This window comes from Pipistrellus kuhlii, unplaced genomic scaffold, assembly GCF_014108245.1.
Source record: "Pipistrellus kuhlii isolate mPipKuh1 unplaced genomic scaffold, mPipKuh1.p scaffold_m20_p_3, whole genome shotgun sequence".
NCBI classification, from domain to species: domain Eukaryota; kingdom Metazoa; phylum Chordata; class Mammalia; order Chiroptera; family Vespertilionidae; genus Pipistrellus; species Pipistrellus kuhlii.
The window spans coordinates 59067654-59089740 of NW_023425529.1; the positions used below are offsets into that span (position 1 = coordinate 59067654).

Consider the following 22087-nt stretch of genomic DNA (forward strand, 5'->3'; position numbering starts at 1 on the left):
GTGTTAAATTGGTAGAATTTAATCTAGGAAGAATTTGACAGGAATAGAACAATTCAGTGAACAGTTTAGAGATATTTAAATATATTTTTCACTTGGCATGGTAAAAACATTGTTTTATAACTTCAGTATTATTTCCTTAATACCTAGAGGATCCTAAATATTAACTAAGTCTTTATACATGCCTCCAAATCTTTTTTGCTTTAGGAACTTTTCCTATCTGCAGTCCTGTCACCATTGTCTAAACTAGGTTAGGTGGTATGGCATTCTAGCCATGAGATTCAGAATGAAGAAATCTTTAATATTATATGGAGCCCCTTACAAGTTTTTCTTAACAGTTTTAATACTGATTTTGGCATTTTAACCCTTAGAAATTTTATGTGATAAAATTCAAAATTACCTGGGAAAACAACTCTGATATTGACAGTAAAGAATTCTTGCAGTCTGTTGACTTATTTCTTTTAGCATCTCCTTCAGACCAAATAGGAGGCTGTGTGCTATTCTGCTACAGGTTTCGCCCTCTTCTACCCTTGCCTCCTGAGAAAGGAAATAAAAGATGCTGTTATGGTCATAGGAGCCAAAATGAATATGATTGTTGAGAGAGAAATGTATGTAAAAGAATTAGAAGGTGAAAGAATGATCAGTTAAATGGAGCATATGTGGAAGCTTGAAAGAAGATGAAATGTCATCTGTGGCTCTAGACTTTGATTTTTAAAGTTCTCTCTTTAGCAGCATGGGTTGATCAAATGAGACTTTAAAATTCCAAGTGTTAGCATTTAAAAGTTACTGATTTGTGTTCAAGATGTTAAATAATATAAAGTACCACATCCCATTATTTCTAAAATGTACATTTAAAAAAGTATTTTAATATCTCTGAAATTAAACAGCATCTCATAGTTTAAGGCAAAACATTTTAAATGTACCATAAAGTAACTGTCTGACAATACCACCTTATATTCTGAATTATGGTTTTATAAATTTTAGAATTATTTTTAAAATTCAGTTTTAACTAAAAACATTTCACAATAGGAAAATTGCTACTAAATTCCTAAAAATATAAATTTGGGGGTTAATTATCTGTTTTTAAGTAAAAACTATTTTCAGATAACATGGCAATTTAATTTCTTCTTAGAGGACCTGAATATGTATATTAAAAATTAATATGTAGTTAATTTATAATCAAATGATTGGAAAGAGATTACTATATAGATTGAAATTGTGAATTGTTAATTTCTATCTTATTCATATAGTATATTATTAAAACTTAAAATTCATCGGCTTCAATTTAAAAAAGCAACTACAATGGGTATGAATGATTTTTTCTTTTACCCTCCATAATTTTAAATTGCCACCTAACTTGGAATGTTAAGAGAATGTATTTTTTCTATCAGCAATTATCTTGAGATAAAACTGTTTTTTTTCCTCAGAATTTTCTAATTAAGCAACTTGGAGAAAAATTAAAATTAACTGGAAAGAAGGCAAAATAAAGTAAGAATGGTTAAAAAACACTAGGTGAAAGAAAAGCTATATTTCAGGCTAAAACCAAGGTAGAAATTAAATTCTTTAAAAATTAGGAATCAAGATTGTAAGAATTATAGAATAATAGAAATTAAAAAAAACAAGGGGATGATTAAAATAGGCAAAGTATAAATGTTGGGTTAAATTTTAACTTTTAAAAGGAAGCAAGATGAGTTTGTAAAAATTTAAAATGAAGAAAAATAAATTTTATCTAACATATTTATTGAGCGCCTACTGTGTAATAGGTAAAAAAAACTTTTGGTCTTTATATCATATTCCCATGCTTCCTAAGCATTCAACAGACATAGGAACTGTACCCTACTTATGCTACTCTGCTTTTTTCCTCAACAAAATGCACATGCACTCACACACATGCATATATACCTGTGATGAGACCAATAGACTACAGGAAAGAAGTTCTTACGGTTTCTGTTTCCACTGCTTTCCTTCAGATCTTATTCTGGCCATTTGCAGGAGGCACTGTTATTCTCACACTTGTATATAATTGAAGCTCCAAGCATTTCAGATAAAAGCTCTACTTTTGGATATAATGGAAAGAGCAGTTATATCACAATAAGCTCTCTCTTGTTAGCTAAAAAGCTATAACTTTAGAGTATCATCTTTCACTGGGAAAATACAGTGTACCACCTTATTATTTATTCTTTACCTTAAAACTTTAAGATTTAAAATTTTTGTTATGCTAGTTACATTTTTCTTTGCTGAATTGTTCATGAAATTCTTTTATGTGAAATCAATCCATAAATATTTATTGTACACCTGCATATACCTAGTACAGTGCTGTGCATTATATAGCAAGAAGGCACTGTAATTTCAAATTATATTATGGTTGGCCTCTAATAATATCTATAAAATGTTGGTTGAATCAATAACAGGTGTTCCTTCTTATTATTTAGATGGAAGTGAAAATGTGACAGGATTGGACCTTTCAGATTTTCCAGCATTAGCAGACCGAAACAGAAGGGAAGGAAGTGGTAACCCAACTCCATTAATAAACCCTTTGGCTGGAAGAGCTCCTTATGGTAATTAAGCTTTTTAATGATGGCCAATGGAAACTTTCCATTGCACATACATATACACGTACTGGAATACGTGTGTGTATGTTTTCGGATCAGAGTAGTATAATTTGTTGGATATATTCAAAGTGTATTTTCCTCCCAGAATACCATCATAGCAAAGTTAAATGGGAAAACTTAGTTTGTACAGAAACACCAAAAGGAAGTCCTCAATGTTATTCAGTAGTTATTTTCTTCTGGCAGTTCTGCATTGATACACCTTAATGATTTTGTGATCTACCTTTTATTAATTTGTCACACATTTTTTAAAAGAATACATTATTAGTGATTAATAATGACTGACCATACAGTAAATATTGTTTTCTAAGCCAGTTTTTTGGCCTCCACACTATTGACATTTGGGTCAGATAATTCCTTGTAAATGAGGGGCTGTCTTGTACATTATAGGATATTTAGCAACATCCCTGGCCTCTGCCTACTGGATGCCAGTATCCCCTCTTACCTCTCACCTCTCATCCTTCCCCCATTGTGACAACCACAGATGTCTCCATAATTGACAAATGTGTGGGAGGGAGGAATTGCCTCCTGTTGAGAACCACAGCTCATGGGTCATGTATAGTTTATGTAGACTTTCTGTCACCATTAAAATACCCCATTTTACTGACTCTAATAAGAAATTTGTTTGATAGATGCTAAATGAAAAGAAGAGGGATGCTAAATATTGTATTTTCCTTGTCCTTTAAATGTTCAAATGTATACAATACAGGATTTATTTGTATATTATAGGACAGTTGTAGAAACATGTGCAGTAACAATTTAGATATGAAAATTAGGTAGCTGCAATGTAGCCGTATTCTTTGTATTCCTCGCACATAGTAGGTAATTGTTTCTTTCTGGCAGAACCTGATAGAGACCAGTAGCAGAAAACAATGAACTTAGAGGGATCAGTTCATCACTCTTACAACTGTTTTTTCCCATTTTCAACCTAGAAGAATTTTCATGCCTTTCAGAATATGAATACAAATAATATATGAAGAAGGGAAAAAGTAATTGTTCATATTCTGAAGTTTCCAAATAGTCTTCCAAAAATAACAAAAAATGATCTGGAAGTTGAGTACCTAGCTACTTGATTCTCAGTTCAGACTCTAATGTTTTTAACCTTTCCTCATAGGTCCACTTTTTCATCCCTTTAATCATTCCCGTTGCTCTCCTTGGACCAACTCTAGTTTCTCCATATCGTTCTTGAACTGTGGCGCCCCAAACTGGATATTGTTCTCCAATAAGGGCCAGACTAATGCCAAGTATAGTGGGAGGATTACTTCCCAGTTCTTGCATGTTTTACATCTATTACATGGAGTCCAAGAAAATCTGAAATAATACGGAGTTGTTTAATAATTGATTGCAATTTGCTCACTCTGTAAGTCACTTTCAAGTAGAATACTGACATATTCTCTTAAAACTTATTTTGTTCATTTGTATTTGACAACTGTTTTTATAATAGCTAGTCAAATATTTAAAACAAGCTTTTAAACAAAAAATTATTAATGATTATTATCAATATCAAATTATGTCTTAAACACTTATTTCCCTTGCATTATTTTGTAAATTGGGTTATTAATCAATATATAAAAATTTAGTTCTTTATTGTTATTCTGAATACTAATTTTTTTGAAGTATGCTTTCAGAGCAAAATAATAAATATTTTTGGTATATTATGAGGGAAGTTAACTTTTTTATAATTTTTAGCAAAATATCATAAATATCAATTGCAATTCTCTGGATTATTTTCATTACATAGTTGGAATGGTAACAAAACCAGCAAATGAGCAATCCCAGGACTTCTCAATACACAATGAAGACTTTCCAGCATTACCTGGTTCCAGCTATAAAGATCCAACATCAAGTAATGATGACAGTAAATCTGTAAGTAAATGAGAATTATGTATGTCAATAATGTAGTGTTTTCCCTTCAGATTTCTCTTATATTAACAGTTTTATAGACTATAGATTATATTAAGGACTTACTAAATACTATTACAAAATTGTTTATCTTGAATATTCATAATAATCTAACTTCTGAAGAATGTGGACACTCTATAACTTAGAAGATAGCCTATTTTTTTCCTATTTCATATAGGTTTGCAAATTTCTGTTGAACTTCTCAGAGTTAATTTAGACTTTTATTGTAGTCCCTGTCAGCTGGATCCCATGAAGTTTGATATTATAGCCTTCTAAGGAGCTGTGTTTTTCTTGAGTAAGTTTTCTCCTTGAAGAATCTTTATACACATTTTTATTCCTGTGTTGATTCAGCCAACTCAGCTTCCTCTTTCTGACTTAATGAATATGTTTATTTCTTCCACATTGCACTGAAAGTGGCTTTTTTTTGTGTGTGTGGTCGAAGTTTGTATATTAAAATATTTGTTAAAGAAGAATATTGGGTAAGAATTAAAATAAATATGAATTTTAAAAGTGCATATGTTCTGACTTATCTTGGAGGTTTTTAGGGTGATGTTTAGGTATTTAGTTTCTCTTCTAAATGAAAATATTGAAGACTTATAATTTCAAGTGTATCCTAAGATGATGGTTAATATATTTTGTCTGTGACTGAAAATCTGAGATAAATAAGAATATTTTTCAGCCCTGACTGATTTGGCTCAGTGGATAGAGTGTCGGCCTGTGGACTCAAGGGTCCCAGGTTCAATTCCAGTCAAGGGCATGTACCTTGGTTGCAGGCATATCCCCAGTGGGGGGTGTGCAGGAGGCAGCTGATTGATGTTTCTCTCTCATCAATGTTTCTAACTCTCTCTCCCTTTTCCTTCCTCTGTAAAAACATCAATAAAATATTTTTTAAAAAGAATATTTTTCATTTATTTCTTGTCCTTTAAATGTTCAAGTGTGTATAATACAGGATTTATTTGAATACTAATATGACAGTTGTAGAAACAAAAAAATTTAATGTAGAACTTGGAACAGGTAATAATTTACTGCCAAATTAAATATACTAAAGAATGAATAGAAATGTGAATTTGAAATGTTTATATGTAACAAAAATTAATGTTATGTTTAATTTTTTTTTTTTCATGTTAGAATTTGAATACATCTGGCAAGACAACTTCAAGTACAGATGGACCCAAATTCCCTGGAGATAAAAGTTCAACAACACAAAATAATAACCAGCAGAAAAAAGGGATCCAGGTGTTACCTGATGGTGGGACTCCATAAAATATGTCAGTGGTATTACAGAATTATTTTATTTTTTTACTTTTTCAGCAAAGATAAAAATGACTATGTTTTTCTTATTCAGGTCGGGTTACTAACATTCCTCAAGGGATGGTGACGGACCAGTTTGGAATGATTGGCCTGTTAACATTCATCAGGGCAGCAGAGACAGACCCGGGAATGGTACATCTTGCATTAGGAAGTGACTTGACAACATTAGGCCTCAATCTGAACTCTCCTGAGTAAGTTTTTTTCTTTCCTTCCACATTTGTACATAAGACCTGCCTGCATATCATCAAATTGTATCACCTGCTGCCACTAATTGTTGCTGTTATCTGTTGACTCATGGGTCATATTAGCTCCTGTATCTCTGTCATTTCACAATATTACTTCTCTTATAATTTGGCAGTTAAACACATATATGATCTTTCCAAATCCTAACATCTCAGCTCCTTGAATTTCTCTCCTCCAAAAATCTTACTCTTCTACTATAGCTCACCTGCTTATCTCTTTTGTCATCCTTTTGAACTTGCCATTACTAGTAACTTTAGTTTCTCTGTAATGTTAAGTCTGTGCTCCCATGCCACTTCTTATCTTCTATCTCTCTCTCTGTAGTGTTGGCCCCTGTAATCATTTGACTCTTTTGGGACCTTTATTCCATTCTTTTACCTTTTTGTTATTCCAAAATATCCCTGTCTCTGTTTCCCTGCAGTGAACCTATATCTCTACCTATTCTATTTTTGACCTGTGCTATTGAGCCTGGCGGGAGAGAAACTTACAGCTTCACTGCCAGGTTTCAATGTAGTGTAGGTGTATAGCCAGGAAAGGGAAAAGTAGGACCTTAATTTTGCCAACCATAGTCATAACAGCATGCCTAATCCGTTTATTCTTTTGCTGTTTTATGCAACTATTTTATATTTGCCTATTCAAACCCCTTACTCTCAGGTGATGGCCTTGGTTTTTTTTTTCTATTTTTTAAAAAAAGATGGAAGCAATCAGAAGAGAATGTCAGCATAGTCCTCCAACCAAATCTAGCTATTTACTATCATCTGCACTCCCCTTATCTTGCACACTGTTGTTGTAGTTGATCCATTCTTTTCTTTGTTGGGTTATTTCTGTCAGCATACAAATATGTTATTACTTTCATATTAAAAGTACTTCTTGATCTAATGCCAAAACCTCCCCCCCCCCCATTTTTATATTCTCCTTTGAAGTAAAATTCTTTAAAAGAGCCATCTCTGTAAATCCCATTAGGACATTCTTCTATTCTTTGTTAATATTTTGTTCCTGCTACACTAAAACTACTCTTGTCAAGGTCATCAAATGAGCAGTGTGTTAATAAATTCATTGGTCACTTTCAGAAACTTATCCTTTTTTGGCCTGTCAGCAACATTTGACATACATAGTTAGAAGCACTGCTGCCTTGCTTCTCACTAGTTTGACTGCTACCATCCTGTTTTGAATCACCATCCCTTCTTGCCTGGATTATTCCATTAGCTAGCTAATCACTGGTTATTTTTTCTTCTTTCTTTACCCCACACAATCTCTTCTTTACACAGCAGCCAGGACAATTCATTTTTAATAAGTTTATTCTCTGCTATATACCCAGTAATGATTCATAGTTTCGTTATGATTAAAAACCCAAAATATTTACAGGCTTTCTAATATCTGTAGGCCTGATTTCTGTCTCTCCAACAGCTTCTCCCTTTGTTTACTCTGTCTCAGCTTCACTGGCCTTTTTGCTGTACCGCAAACATTTCAGTTATAGCTCTGCCTTAGTGGTTCTAGCAGTTTCCTTAGATTAGGAAAGTCTTTGGCAGATAAATAATGGTTAATTCCTTACATTCTTCAAGTCTTCGTTCATATCTGACCTTTTAAATGATACCTAACCTGATACCTATATTTAATTATATAACTAATCTCCTTTCTCTGCCCCTCCACTAATGGGGAATATTATTTTTTATGTAAATTGTTTTTGTCTGCCTCCCTGCAATTCACCATCCTGAACCGAAAAGTAAGTTTCATTTTGTCAGTGAGCTTTGCTTTCTTTGTTGATGTATTTCAAGCACCTGTAATGGATCCAGGCATATAATAAGCATTCAATAAATTATTTGCTTTTAATAATTACTGTGGGTTTTTTGGACCATAAAAATGGGAAAGTGATTTTACTTGGGGCATGGCATTAATGATTTCTAAGCATAGACATAGATATCTGTATGTCCAGTTGTTCATATGGAAAAAGGCATGCAGGTTATGATTATTACAATAGCTTTATTGACTCAAAAGAATGTCATAATGCAACTGTAAACCTACCTTTGCCAACCCCTGTATATATATAAAACCTTGTTTCAGTTTCCTGCTGTATATAAGTCATAGTAAACCCAAGAAAGGAAATTAGAAATAAAAAGTTAATCTTTTTGAAGTTAATTGTTTTTCCTGATTTCCTGAACTAAAATTAGAACTCTTTTTTTCTACCCTGGACTTCAGAGTGTGTTTTTTTCCCCTCCTTTATTCAGAAATCTCTACCCCAAATTTGCATCACCCTGGGCATCTTCACCTTGTCGACCTCAAGACATAGGTAGGAGATTGTATTTGTGTTAAGACCTTTAAAAGATATATTTATAACTGAGAATCAGTTAATAAGGCTTTTTTTATTTTATTATCTAGACTTCCATGTTCCATCTGAGTACTTAACGAACATTCACATTAGGGATAAGGTGAGTGTAGTTTATTATTCTACTCAGCATGAATTTATAAGTACTCAGGCACTGTTTTTCAGTTCAGATAGCATAATATTTTAAAATAATTACCAATGGTCTCAGGTATGATTTCATATGTTCATTCAGCTATATGTAGCAATTTTATTTCTACTTTGGTTTATAATTTTAATGTTTTTGATGAGGTTCTGGGTTACATTTTTAAAATATTTTCAACAAAACAATTTTAGGACTGATAAAATATTGCTTTATAGTTATCAGTAACAGGGTACAATCATAACTATAGTTGATGGGAATAAACAAACTTGAAATATTTAATAGATTCCTTCTCATGTTCATACAGAAGAAGACATGCAGGTTATGATTATTACAGTAGCTTTATTAACGCATAAGAATAGTACAATGCAACTGTAAACCTACTTTTGCCAATCTCTGTATATATAAAATCTTTTTTAGATTTTATATCCTTATCTGTTAGAAATATTTTCTTATAGTGCAGATACAGGGTTTTTAATAGAACTATATATTATTTTTTTCAAAACGGTTTATGACTTTTGACTTTTTTCTGTTTGGTTTTTTTTTCTTTCTACTTTTGAATTACCTAAAATTCTAATTATAAAGTAATTGTTAACAGATTGCAGCTTTAATTTTTTTTCCCCCCCTAGTCAAAGAAAGAAAGTGGGAAACACTTTAGGGAAAAGAACTAAGAGTTTATCTTTGTTAGAAATGGTACCTGGATTTTGGCCTTGTGAAAGATATAATACATTAAAATTACATATTTGTGTTATTCATTTGTGTATAGTGGCTAATGTAAATGACAGTGTTCTGCATTTGTATTAGTTATGTAGCCAAATCAATGTTGATGTTGTGGACAGGCAAGTAAAGAAATATATTTCTCCCTATGTCTTAATTTTTAAGTTAGGTGGAAGATAAGTATGAGATGGATAGTATCTTTTTCTATTTTTGGATTGTGTGATTTGTTGCCACCTCCATTATAGGGCTCTTTTGCTCCTAGTACTTAAAGGTTCCAGACCATTTCTCAGTGCCAATTTAAGAAATACTAACAGGATGATTTGACACATTTGGTATTGCTACCTGAATGGGGATAATATGAATGGAGAAAAAATTACATTCAGATAACATGTAACAGTTAAGTAAATACTTAAATACAGGATTAAGTAAAAAGATAAAAGTATTTTTGTTTTGGTGAGCATTTAAGATTTATATTAATATCTCACCATTTATATATTTGGTGAGAATTTGAGACTATTGAACTCACATTTTATAGTTTGGTAGGCAATTTGTTTCTGCTTTCTGAGGGACTTGTAAAGCAGTCATTTTAATACATTCATTTAAACAAAAAAAAAGTCTCTTCATGATTTTTGTACTAAACATCCATGATTTGCTAAATATATATAACCAACTGACTTGTGGTTGTGTCATTGTCAAATGTAGATTCAGTAACATTTTCTGTGAGTCTATCAGACATTCTACAAGGCTTGTTCACGTACAATCACTTAATTTCATTTTTATTCTTAGTAACTCTTATAAGATGTCATTGTCTACACTTTATAATTGAAAGTTTAGAGACATTAAATTACTTGAACATGGTATGTTAGTAAGTAAAGGAATTATGTCTTAAATATATAAGTGCTGAATCTTTGAGCACAATGTTTCACTATTACCTACTCCCACATTGGTTAACTGATAAATCCCTTAAGTAAGACATTCAGCTTTTGAACTTAATTGGAAGTTTTTATTTAGCTCTTTTCCTAGTAGTACATAAAATAGATGTATCAGAAGTAATTGTTAAATAACTTCAATTACTTAAATAATAAACTACCCTAAATGATGAAACTCTTCTTTAGAATTATAGCTACTTGTATAATCATGTAATAGTAGTTATCTGCTATAAAGAGAATTTGTTTCTGTTTTTACTTTAGTGGTAACAGTTATATGATAAGATTTCCAGTCTTGTTTTACATTTGAGAATAATTTATTTCTCTTTTCCAGCTGGCCGCAATAAAACTTGGCCGATACGGAGAAGACCTTCTCTTCTATCTCTATTACATGAATGGAGGAGACGTATTACAGCTTCTAGCTGCAGTAGAGCTGTATGTTCAAAATACTTTTTAAACAATTTTTGTAATATAGTGGATCTTGTTTACTCTGAAAGCTGCTTTTTAAAAAAAAAAATGATGATGGCTATAGCTTTTGTCTTTTGTTTTTAAAGTGCAAATATTTCTCCATTAAAAATTTATTTTTAAATTTAGTAAAATAAAGTTAATTTATATTGAAACCTTAGATTACTATGGCTTCATAATCACTATGTACATAAAAAGAATTCTAACTTAACCCTAAGTTTGTAAGAAGCCTGAAGGCAGAATCAACTTGGATCATGGATTTGGTGAATCTAATTTTTATAAGATATGGTTCATAACTGGTTCATCTGAGTCCTTGTGGAACCACATATGTTAATGACAGTGAATTTCATCATTAAATAAATATTATGTGGACAAGATATCGGGTCTAGTAATAATTAATGTCGTTTTTAAACATTCGTTTAAAATCTTGCTTGGCGTTGACTTGTATTGACATAACCTTCAAACACGTGGTTTCTACAGAATGTGTGAAGTGCAATTAACAAGTTTTGCTTGAAAAAGTTTGTGTTTGGTTTGGTTTTTGTTGCAAAACTAGGGCTAAGAAGATGGCGGATGAAGAGCATATTCGGCACTGCATGCTTTACGAGTTCCAATTAGGAAGAAAAGCAAGTGAGGCGCAAAAAACATCTGTAGTGCTCTTGGTCAAGATGCAGTTAGCGCCAGAAAATGCCAGCGTTGGTTTGAGAAATTTCGCGAGGGAAATTTTTCGTTAGATGACAAGAGTGGTCGAGGCCATGTGTCCAATTTTGATCAAGAAGCTCTTCAAGCTCTTTTGGTGCAAAATCCTCAAATTACCCAACAAGAGCTTGCGACAACTTTAAATTGTTCACAGAAAACAATTTCCAATCAATTGCGTGCACTTGGCAAAGTCCAAAAGTTTGGAAAATGGGTTCCTCATGAGTTGACCGACAACAACCGTAATCAAAGAGTCACAATTTGCAGTTCGCTCCTCTCTCGTCAAAACCGTTTGCCGTTTTTAGAGCAAATTGTTACCGGAGATGAAAAATGGGTGCTGTATGTTAATTTGAAAGGTGGCCTCAATGGTTGGACAAAAATGAGGCTCCGCAGCCCATGCCAAAACCTGACTTGCTTGCGAAAAAAGTGATGTTGTGTGTTTGGTGGAATTTTAAAGGAATTCTTCATTATGAACTTTTACCATCTAACCAAACCATTACAAGTGCAGTGTATAGTGCCCAATTGGAAAGGTTAGCCCAAGCTTTAAGAGAAAAAGAACCCGCGCTGATTAATCGGAAGGGCGTAATTCTTCACCACGATAACGCCCGACCGCATACTGCAAGAATCACTGCTGAAAAACTGCACCAGTTGGAATGGGAAGTTCTCCCTCAACCTGCATATTCTCCTGATATTGCCCCTTCCGATTACCATTTGTTTCGTTTTTTGCAAAACTTTCTTGGAAAAAAATTTAATAATGAAGAATGCCTCAAAAATGCATTGACTGAATTTTTTGCATCAAAATCACAAGAATTTTACAACAGAGGGATTAAAATGCTTCCTGAGCATTGGGCACAAGTAGTAGAAAACAACGGCAACTATATTGTTGATTAAATTTTGTTGTATTGTTTAAATAAATTTGATTTTTTTAAAGTATTAGAAAACGACATTAATTATTACTAGACCTAATATAAGGAAATAAATTCATCCATCCATCACTAGCTATTTTGTCTCATATCGTATTTCTAAAAATTACCTCATGGTATAAGTAGAAAGGTATTTGTTTATGTGGAGATTTTATGTGAATTTAAACAGTTAATTCAAATAGATATTATATTTAGTTCCAAACAAAATAATTCAAGTAGTTAGCATTTTTGTTTGTTTTAATAGATATTTCAATTTCTGTTGAATATTTAGAACAAAAAAGTGAAGTTTCTAGAACACAATCGATCTTTATTTGGTCTCCCTAACATTTTACCACATCACTCATAGTTTTTAAGATCTCGTTCTGTTTGCATTAAAACTTTCTTCAGTTAAGTAAAGATGTGGGTTTTGGGAAAATTAAATTATTTTCCTGTGTTTATTTCACTAGGATTGTATGTAATAACAATAAAAGTCAGGACAAATAAAGATTCTTATTTATTTATTTTATGTGTAATAATTTTCTTTAAAAAGTTTTAAAAATGTGAACCACAGGAAAAAAATTAATTGTCTTTTTCTCTTAAAAATTGAAGTTTTAACCGTGATTGGAGATACCACAAAGAAGAACGAGTATGGATTACCAGGGCACCAGGCATGGAGCCAACAATGAAAACCAATACATATGAGAGGGGAACATATTACTTCTTTGACTGTCTTAACTGGAGGAAAGTAGCTAAGGTATATATTTTGTTCATGTGTAAATGTATAAATCTAGAGTTAAAAAAGAAGTGACCTCTCTTGTCTGTTTATATGTACCAATGCATTCATTTTAGTAACGTGCCAGGTATTTGATCTTTTGTCTCTACCTCCTCAGCTTGATTTAACTCTAGGAGAGTATGCAGAAACTGTTCATTTCACTCACAGTTAGAAACATGATTGAACTTGGTAAGAAATTTTGTAATTTTTCAAAAGCCTGCGTGACATTTTAAATATTTTGTTTCTACTCAGTTGTAAAATAAAGATACACTTGTGCAGTGCCAGTCATGTATTATGTTATAATTAACTTTTTATTAAACAGGTCTGAGATTTCCCTGAAACCAATATATAAACAGATATAGTGTTTTAAAACAATTCCACTCATTGAAAAAAAGCTTTTTAGAGTTTTGAAACAGAAGACTGTTCATTGGATGATTTTTTAGTTGTTAGTTTGGGGGAGGGGGGGGGTTATTTTTTTTTCTTTTGAGTCAGCTTACTAAACTGATAAAAAGGTAAAATATTTTAAGAAAACAATGTAAAGTGCTTACCAGATATTTATCACGAAAAACGTTTTACATCATAATATTTCTTAGAAAACTTGAAAAATACAAAGGATTAATTTTTTTAATTACTGTTTTGAGGTGTTTTCTGAAAGATAAATGTCATTACTTTTCAGACCAAGTCCGTATACCACTATAGACTGTATTTGAGTTATTTTAACAATTCTACTTAAGCATTTCTTGATTTCAAAAGATAGATCTGTGTTCTAACTTTTTAGTTATGTTAAAATAATTATACTCATTACAAATAGTACATAAGACGTTGTGTATATTACGTGTTCTTTAAGAAGTGATAGTGTAATAGAAAGCCATAGTCTTTGTTGACATGGATTTAAATTTAACTCCTATTTCTGCTATTTTTTGCTTTCACCTTGTGCAAGTTCCTTTTAAATTGAAATACTTGCCTCTAGATTGTCATGAACTTTAAATGAGATTACACACAAACACATTTACACTAAATGTAGTGCTTGGCAAATATTGGTTATTTATATATGAGAGTAGCTGTGATAGTTTATTGCTGCTATTTTTACCATTGTTATTACAGCTTATTACTTTTTCCCAAAGATGGAAAAACAATAATTGATTGTTGTTAGGTTAGGCCAATAGTCCTCAAATTTAAGTTTATATCAAAATTACCTGGAGGCCTTTACACAGATTGCTTGGCCATAATGCCATTGTTTCTGATTTAGTAACTTTGTAGATGGGACCTGAGAATTTTTATTTCTAAAAAGTTCCCAAGTAATGCCAATTATGATGCTGGTCTTTGTCTGGAGCCATACTTTAAGAAACTCTCAGTTAGTTGATTCTGTAGGAGAGAGAAAGTCTCTTTGGAGGATAAAAAATTCTATTAGGAAATAACTGAAGTTTTTTCCATTCAATTTGAGGCTTTTGCTCAAAATCATTGTAAATTATTCCAAATTTAGTATATGCAAAAAAGAGATGGATGTGTGAAGTAGATAGATATATAACTTTAGATAAATTTCAGTTCAGTATATGTGAAGAAAATCAAGTTATGTGAAAAATACTTGTTTTCTATAGAACTAAGTTCTCTCCATAAAGTTAAATATTCAGAAACAATTTAATAGGGCATCTATTAAACATTAATAGGACCCCTTATTATCTCACAAAAGAAAATCCGTAGTCAGATAAATGTCATTTTAAAGAATATTTTGTTTGTGAGTGTGTGTACACACGCGCACACAGAAAATAATTTTACCCAATTTTATCTCGTATTATTGAAGTTTTTCTTAACCTTTTCCTTTAAAATTTTTATCTGTGAAGTAGGAAAATAAAATTTGGGAAATATCACTAAACTGTTCCCTAAGAAATATCTCTTAAAGTAATGTGCTAGCCCCTTGTACTGATACTCTTCAACAAAATTATTTTCATAGTAATGAAAGCAAGTGGAATTTTGATCTTTATCAAATTTATTTTGGTTGTATTAAAATACACGTTTAGCTGAAACTGATTTGGCTCAGTGGTAGAGCGTCGGTCTGCGGACTGAAAGGTCCCAGGTTCGATTCTGGTCAAGGGCATGTACATTGGTTGCGGGCACATCCCCGGTAAGTGTGCAAGAGGCAGCTGGTCGATGTTTCTCTCTCATTGATGTTTCTAGCTCTCTCCTCCTCTCTGAAAAAAATCAATAAAATATATATTTTTTTAAATGCCTTTTAAAAAAATACACGTTTATAAATTTAAACCAAATTGTATTGTATTCACAGAATACACTTTTGCACTGGCTTCTGTTTTTTCAGGCTGTTTCCAGTATTTTTCTAGAAACTGGATTACTGAATTAAGAAATTAATTTAATTCATAGTTCTATTCATTAATAGATTCCATTATTCTACACAAACTCCATTAAAATACCAGGTCCCAAGTTAATTTCAAAGTCCTCATCTGTAAAGTGGGTGTGGCTTACTATTTATACTTAAAGAACATGCATTAAATAACTTCAACTCGTAAGAAGCATGCACTAAGAATTAGTATTATCACCGAAACTGGTTTGGCTCAGTGGATAGAGCGTCATTCTGCGGACTGAAGGGTCCCAGGTTCAATTCCGGTCAGGGGCATGTACATTGGTTGCGGGCACATCCCCAGTGGGAGGTGTGCAGGAGGCAGCTGGTCGATGTTTCTCTCTCATCGACTTTTTTAGCTCTCTGTCCCTCTCCCTTCCTCTCTGTGGAAAATCAATAAAATATTAAAAAAAAAAAAAAAAAAAAGAATTAGTATTATAACTAATAGCTTCGATGTTACCATGGTATCATGAAAAGTATTAGCCTGATTCAACTATAATCAGGTCTCCATCCAGAATATCTTGTATATGAGGTTCTTTCTTTCTCTTTAGCAAACCACTTAATATTTTTAGGGAAATTAAGAATTGTAATGTTAAGAGATTAGATTATTTATATCAGAAATACTTATCCCTAAAAATTCTGACTCTGAGTTCTAGAATGTGGCCCATTATTTATTTTTAAAATGTCTTATATGTCAATAATTTATGTACATAAAAATTTTGATAGTGCCTTTGCTTATTCTCCCCTTTTAGATAATCTTTTTTATTTATTTTTTTATTTTTTTATTTTTACCAGAGAGAGAAAGGGAGAGAGATAGAGAGCTAGAAACGTCGACGAGAGAGAAACATCGACCAGCTGCCTCCTGCACACCCCCTACCAGGGATGTGCCCGCAACCAAGGTACATGCCCTTGACCGGAATCAAACCCGGGACCCTTCAGTCCGCAGACCGACGCTCTAGCACTGAGCCAAACCAGCTTCGGCCCCTTTTAGATAATACTGACTTGTCAGCAGACAGTGTGATCTGTCCTATGTGGAATTACTCAGTATCCCACTAATTTAAAATTGCGGTAATTTGGATAGTGCGTATAGTCTTAATGAGTAAAATTTGAAAAATAATTTCATCCACAGAGAAATTTTAGATGCTAAAGTCGGCCCTGTTATCAGTAGCTTTCTCAGACTAAACTTACAAGCTTAAGAATTTTTTCAGCCTAACTTTACCAGTTGAGTCCAACATTGAATAGGATTTTTAATGCTTAGGATTTTTACCATATCATAGCCTTATATAAATAAGGGTGGTTTTTTTTTTCTTTTCATTAACTCTATTGGTACATTTTAGTGCTTTTTATACTGTAGTTAAGAATGTGCTTTTTTCAAAATAAAAATTATTTCTAATATACTATACTTAAGATAGTTTGTTCCTTCCTTCCTAAAATGTAATGAGAATTTATCATAGTTAAGGGAAAGCTGGCATTTCTGAGGATTTTGATCAGAAATAATAATTTTAATTGACATCTGAATCCAGTGCATGTATTCTATTTCTGCTTCATAGTAAACTTTTGAGAATATGTAAACCTAATTTTATTAATAGAAAAACTAAGACATTAAAAGTTGTTTTTTTAAAAGTTTCTAGAACTCTTTCTAGCCTTTAAAATAATTAAACTGTAATCTAAATTTTTTCCCATTAGAGCAAATACATACATAGATCTTCTAATACCTAAGCTTTTAATACTTCAAAAGTTAAGTGTTCTGTTTCTGAAAGAAATGAAGAAAACTGTGTTTATTAATTCATCAGCCATTAGTTACACTTCTGCTAGAGGCCTGACACTAGACAGTAGGCAATTGTACACAAAAGAAGACATCTTAGAAACCAAGATGGTGGAATAGGTAAATGCCTAAACTGCTGCCTTGTACAACTATTTCAAAACTACAACTAAAAGACAAAATGGACATCATCCAGAACCACAGGAAATCTAGCTGAGTGAAAATTCTTCAACTAGAAGGATAGAGAAAAGCATACCAAGACTCAGAAGAGCTGAAAAGGGATGAGATACGAAGACACACGAGCATGGAGAGGACTGGCAGCTGAGTGCGTGGCTGGCTTTCTCAAGCAGGAGGGAGATGGAAGCTTCCGACTGTGCTGAACTGCAGTTCCGGGTGAGACTCTGGGAACTCAAGACTCATTTGGGGAGAAACTGGACTGTCTGGCAGCGGGTGAAACTCGAGGGTGGCTTTCTCTCAGAGGTGCTTACAGTGATTACCACAGGACACTGAGACACAGGGGCCTATTAGGGCAGGGATGATGGGAAGCCAAGACTGTCTGCTCTATCCTGAGACTCTGCCCCATCCAAGCTGAGCACAAAGGCTTTTGCAATTTTGCAAGTCTTGTCTCATAACGGTTTTTCCAGCACAGAAGTTCTGCCAGTGTAGACACAGCTGATCCTCACAGCCAATTGGCCTGGAGTTCAATTCCTCCCAGTAATACCAACAACAATCAGGACTGAACTACATAGTCCACAAAGGAGTACACCAAGAATGTCCACCTCAGGTAACTGGGGAGGCTGAGCGACTGGGTCCTATGGGACACCTAGCACACAAAGCTACTCTACCAACTCAAGGAAGCAGCCAAAATGCGGAGACAAACAGATCACAAATTAAAAAAATGGAGGGAAAGCAAACGACTGGATATAGAGTTCAAAACAATGGTTATAAGGTTTTTCAAGAATTTTTTAGAAAAGGCCGATAAATTTAGTGAGACCCTCGATGATATGAAAAAGGACAAACTAAAAATTAAATATACACTGACTGAAATAAATAAAAAAATATTTTTTAATATATTGAGTTTTTACAGAGAGGGATAGAGAGCTAGAAACATCATTGAGAGAGAATCATTGATCAGCTGCCTCTTGCACACCCCCCACTCGGGATGTGCCCACAACCAAGGTACATGCCCTTGACCGGAATTGAATCTGGGACCCTTCAGTCCGCAAGCTGACGCTCCATCCACTGAGCCAAACTGGTTCCGGCAGAAATAAAAAATATTATACAGACACCTAACAGCAGACTAGAGGACTGAAAGAATCAAGTCAAAGATTTGAAATGCAAAGGAGCAAAAAACACTCAACCAAAAAAGCAAAAAGCAAAAGAATCCATAAATTTGAAGATAGAGTGTAAGGAGCCTCTGGGACTACCTCAAGCTTACCAACATCCGAATTATGGGGTTGTCAGAAGAAGAGAGAGAGCAAGATACTGAAAGCCTGTCTGAAGAAATAATAACCAAAAACTTCCCCTACCTGGTGAAAGAAATAGACTTACAAGTACAGGAAGCGCACAGAAACCCAAACAAAAGGAATCCAAAGAGGACCACACCAAGACACACCATAATTAAAATGCCAAGAGCAAAAGACAAAGAGAGAATCGTAAAAGCAGCAGGAGAAAAACAGTTACCTTCAAGGGAGCACCCATACTACTGTCAGCTGATTTCTCAACAGAAACTATGCAGGCCAGAAGGGAGTGGCAAGAAATATTCAAAGTGATGAATAGCAAGAACCTACAACCAAGATTACTCTATCCAGCAAAGATATCATTTAGCATTGAAGGGCAGGAAAAGAGCTTCACAGATAAGAAAAAGCTAAAGAAGTTGAATCTAAAAATCAAGTGAATAAAAAAATCTGATGAACAGAATAAACTGGTGAATATAAAATCAGGGGCATATAAGGGAGTGGACTGACAATTCTCAGGGAAAAAAGGGTTTGGGGATGCGGGAAGAGAATAGACAAATATTGTACACCCATGGATGAGGACACTGGGGTAGGGGTAAGGGCAGAGGGGGTGGACCGGATGGAAGGGGGTTATGGGGGGGGGGGGGGGAAGGAACACTTGTAATAATCTAAACAATAAAGATTTATTAAGCTGAAACCGGTTTGGCTTAATGGATAGAGCGTCGGCCTATGGACTGAAAGCTCTGAGTTTGATTCCGGTCAAGTGCTTGTAACTTGGTTGCGGGCACACCCCCAGTGGGGGGTGTGCAAGAGGCAGCTGATATTTCTCTCTCATAGATGTTTCTAACTATCCTCCTTCTCTGTAAAAAAAAATATTGTATGTATATATATATTTTACAGAAAAAAGATTTATTAAATTTTAAAAAAAGACATCCTTTCCCCTACAGATCATTTAGAGGTGCATATGTGTTATGTGTGTGCATATAGCATAAACATGTAAAAGATGTAATCAACAATCAAAGTTGGGGATATCAGTATATATTAAGCTTTGTGTATTTTAACAATGAAAGTATAGAAAAAACAAATAAGATTTAAAAATGGAACACTAAAGTGTGACCCATTTAATTTCTAAATCTGATATAAAAATCTTTGAGAGTCTCTTAATTATTATCCTTTATAATAAAAAAGGGTAATATGAAAGTTGACCAAGTGGTGGAAAGAGCAGTCACTATGATATGCACTGACCACCAGGGGGGCTGGCACTCAATGCAGGAGCTGCCCCCTGATGGTCATTGTGCTCTTACAGGGGGAGCACTGCTCAGCCAAAAGCCCAGAAGCCAGACTCATGGCTGGCGAGCACAGCGGTGGTGGCAGGAGCTTCTCCCACCTCTGCGGCAGTGGTAAGGATGTCCAACTGCCTGCAGAGAGCAGGCCTAAGCAGGCAGTTGGACATCCCCCAAAGGCTCCTGGGATGGGAAGAGGGTGCAGGCCGGGCTGAGGGGACTCCCCTCCCCCCAAGTGCACACATCTTTGCACAGGGCCTCCAGTATTAAAATATTTATCTTCCTAGATTTAAACTGATTTTTTTTTTTTAACATTTAAGGAAAATATATGTGCATTGATGAAACCACTGTAGTTTTAAATTTTAACAGTAGAATTCACCTAAGTGCAATGACAAAGACAGAATAATTTAACAGAATTTTAAATTTTATAACTTAGGTTTTGAGATGTGTGATTTGTCACAGTTACAAATATATAGACCTTTTACCCTATAACAACACGTAGAACTAAAATGTTAGTTTTAATTTCTAAAGAATGATAGATCAAAAAGATACTTTCTTTACTAACTTGGTATGTATCTTCAAGCCAGACAATAAATTTTTTTAAAGCCTAGCCAGGAAAAAAGAGTTGTGCTTTTACAGTGTATTAAGGAGAGCTGTGGTGATTGTGATGGTAATTTTGATATTTTTAATTTTTACTGATAAGCATGTAAGCACTGTGCTTTTGTTATTCTACAAACCTTATAAAGTGAACCTTTTTAGATTAGTCATCACTGTGTGCCTTCTTTATAAATATTCAATATTTGTCAGTGGACTGAGTTTTTCAACATTAGTTATGATAGATGGTGTAATGAAGTGATTCTGTTTTGGATCTTGGGCTAAGAATATTAAAAATAATGTTTTATACTGGGAAAGTCATGGTATTACATGGATCTGGATTCTAATCCTAAACCTGACACTTGTATGACTTGGGCATTTTCCTCAGATGTAAAATGAAGATGTTATCTACAATTATAAAGATTAGAATAAAATCAGCTGTAACCCTAGTTTTGACACACATTAGAATTTCAGCAAGTTATACCTGGTCTTTCTGTAATTGTTAATGTAATATCCTTAATTATTAAATAGTTGGTTTTGTATCTCAAAATTTAATCATAACGTACGTTTTTATTTTAATTTAAGAATGGAATTCCTTCTTAATTTAATAGTGGGAATACTCATTATGAAATCAGTTCAGAACAAAATAGCAGATAAGGTAAAATATGGTAACCCATAGTACTAACATTACTTGCTGGCTTTCTTTAAATCATAATATATCATATTAAATAATTTTTAATGTAATTGACTGAATAGTTTGTGCTAAATGAATATAGGTTGTAGGATTAGTTACTTTAGAACAGCTTGCTCTTTGGATTTACAAAGGTATGAGTTTTACATTAATACTAGAGGCTCGATGCATGAGTTTGTGCACCAGTGGGGTCCCTTGACTTGGACTGCAGGATCAGGCCGAAACCGGCTTTCTGACATTCCCAGGAGGGTCCTGGATTGGGAGAGGGCATAGGCCAAGCCTAGGGACTCCACCAGTGCACGATCGTGGCCGGGCAGAGACGCAGGAGGTTGGCCAGCCAAGGAAGGACTGTGGGAGGGCCCCAGGACGTGTCCAGCCTTACACAGTCACAACTAACCTGATCCCAGCAGCAAGCTAACCTACCAGTCCGAGTGTCTGCCCCCTGGTGTCAGTGCATGTCATAGCAACTGGTCAGCCAGTCAACTGCCTGCCCCCTGGTGGTCAATGCACATCAGCGAGCAGTTGAGCAACCTTAGCATATCATTAGCATATACACTTTGATTGGTTGAACGACCAACTGCACATATAGCATATAAGGCTTTTCTTATATTGGATAGGATGAAAATTATATTCTGCATCTCTTTGACCTTGGGGAAGTAGAAAAACAATGGCTTCAAAATTCTTAAAGTTTAAAACTCATGAGGTTAGTGTAGTATTTTGAAATTTTAATTGAAATAGGCTAGGCAGTTTGCTTTCAAATGTGCCTACATCAGCCACTGTATAGTTTTGGGTAGTAGTTACATCTTTTCAGGGTTTTGGTTTTATGAAATGGGAAGTCTGGAGATGTGTGAATTTTAAATTCATTGTTTTTCCTCAAATTTAAATAAGGTTAGAATAACTTTGTATGCTTTTTTAAATAATACATTCTAAAGTTTTTTATGAAAAATAAAT

The 22087-nt window shown here is 33.8% G+C and overlaps 1 protein-coding gene across 14 annotated transcripts in view; it reads left to right on the forward strand.

Annotated features, from left to right (window-relative positions):
* The window catches only part of CNOT2 (CCR4-NOT transcription complex subunit 2), a 119602-nt gene that overhangs the window by 95546 nt on the left and 1969 nt on the right, over window positions 1-22087 (forward strand). For 13 of the 14 annotated variants that reach the window (XM_036455258.2, XM_036455251.2, XM_036455260.2 and 10 more), the window contains 8 exons: window positions 2430-2555; window positions 4348-4472; window positions 5637-5757; window positions 5854-6010; window positions 8285-8346; window positions 8436-8485; window positions 10499-10599; window positions 12834-12978. In XM_036455258.2, the coding sequence (XP_036311151.1) occupies window positions 2430-2555; window positions 4348-4472; window positions 5637-5757; window positions 5854-6010; window positions 8285-8346; window positions 8436-8485; window positions 10499-10599; window positions 12834-12978 (887 nt within the window). Of the gene's footprint in view, window positions 1-2429; window positions 2556-4347; window positions 4473-5636; window positions 5758-5853; window positions 6011-8284; window positions 8347-8435; window positions 8486-10498; window positions 10600-12833; window positions 12979-22087 lie in introns of those variants that run through there. The other variant, XM_036455262.2, reaches the window with a different exon arrangement.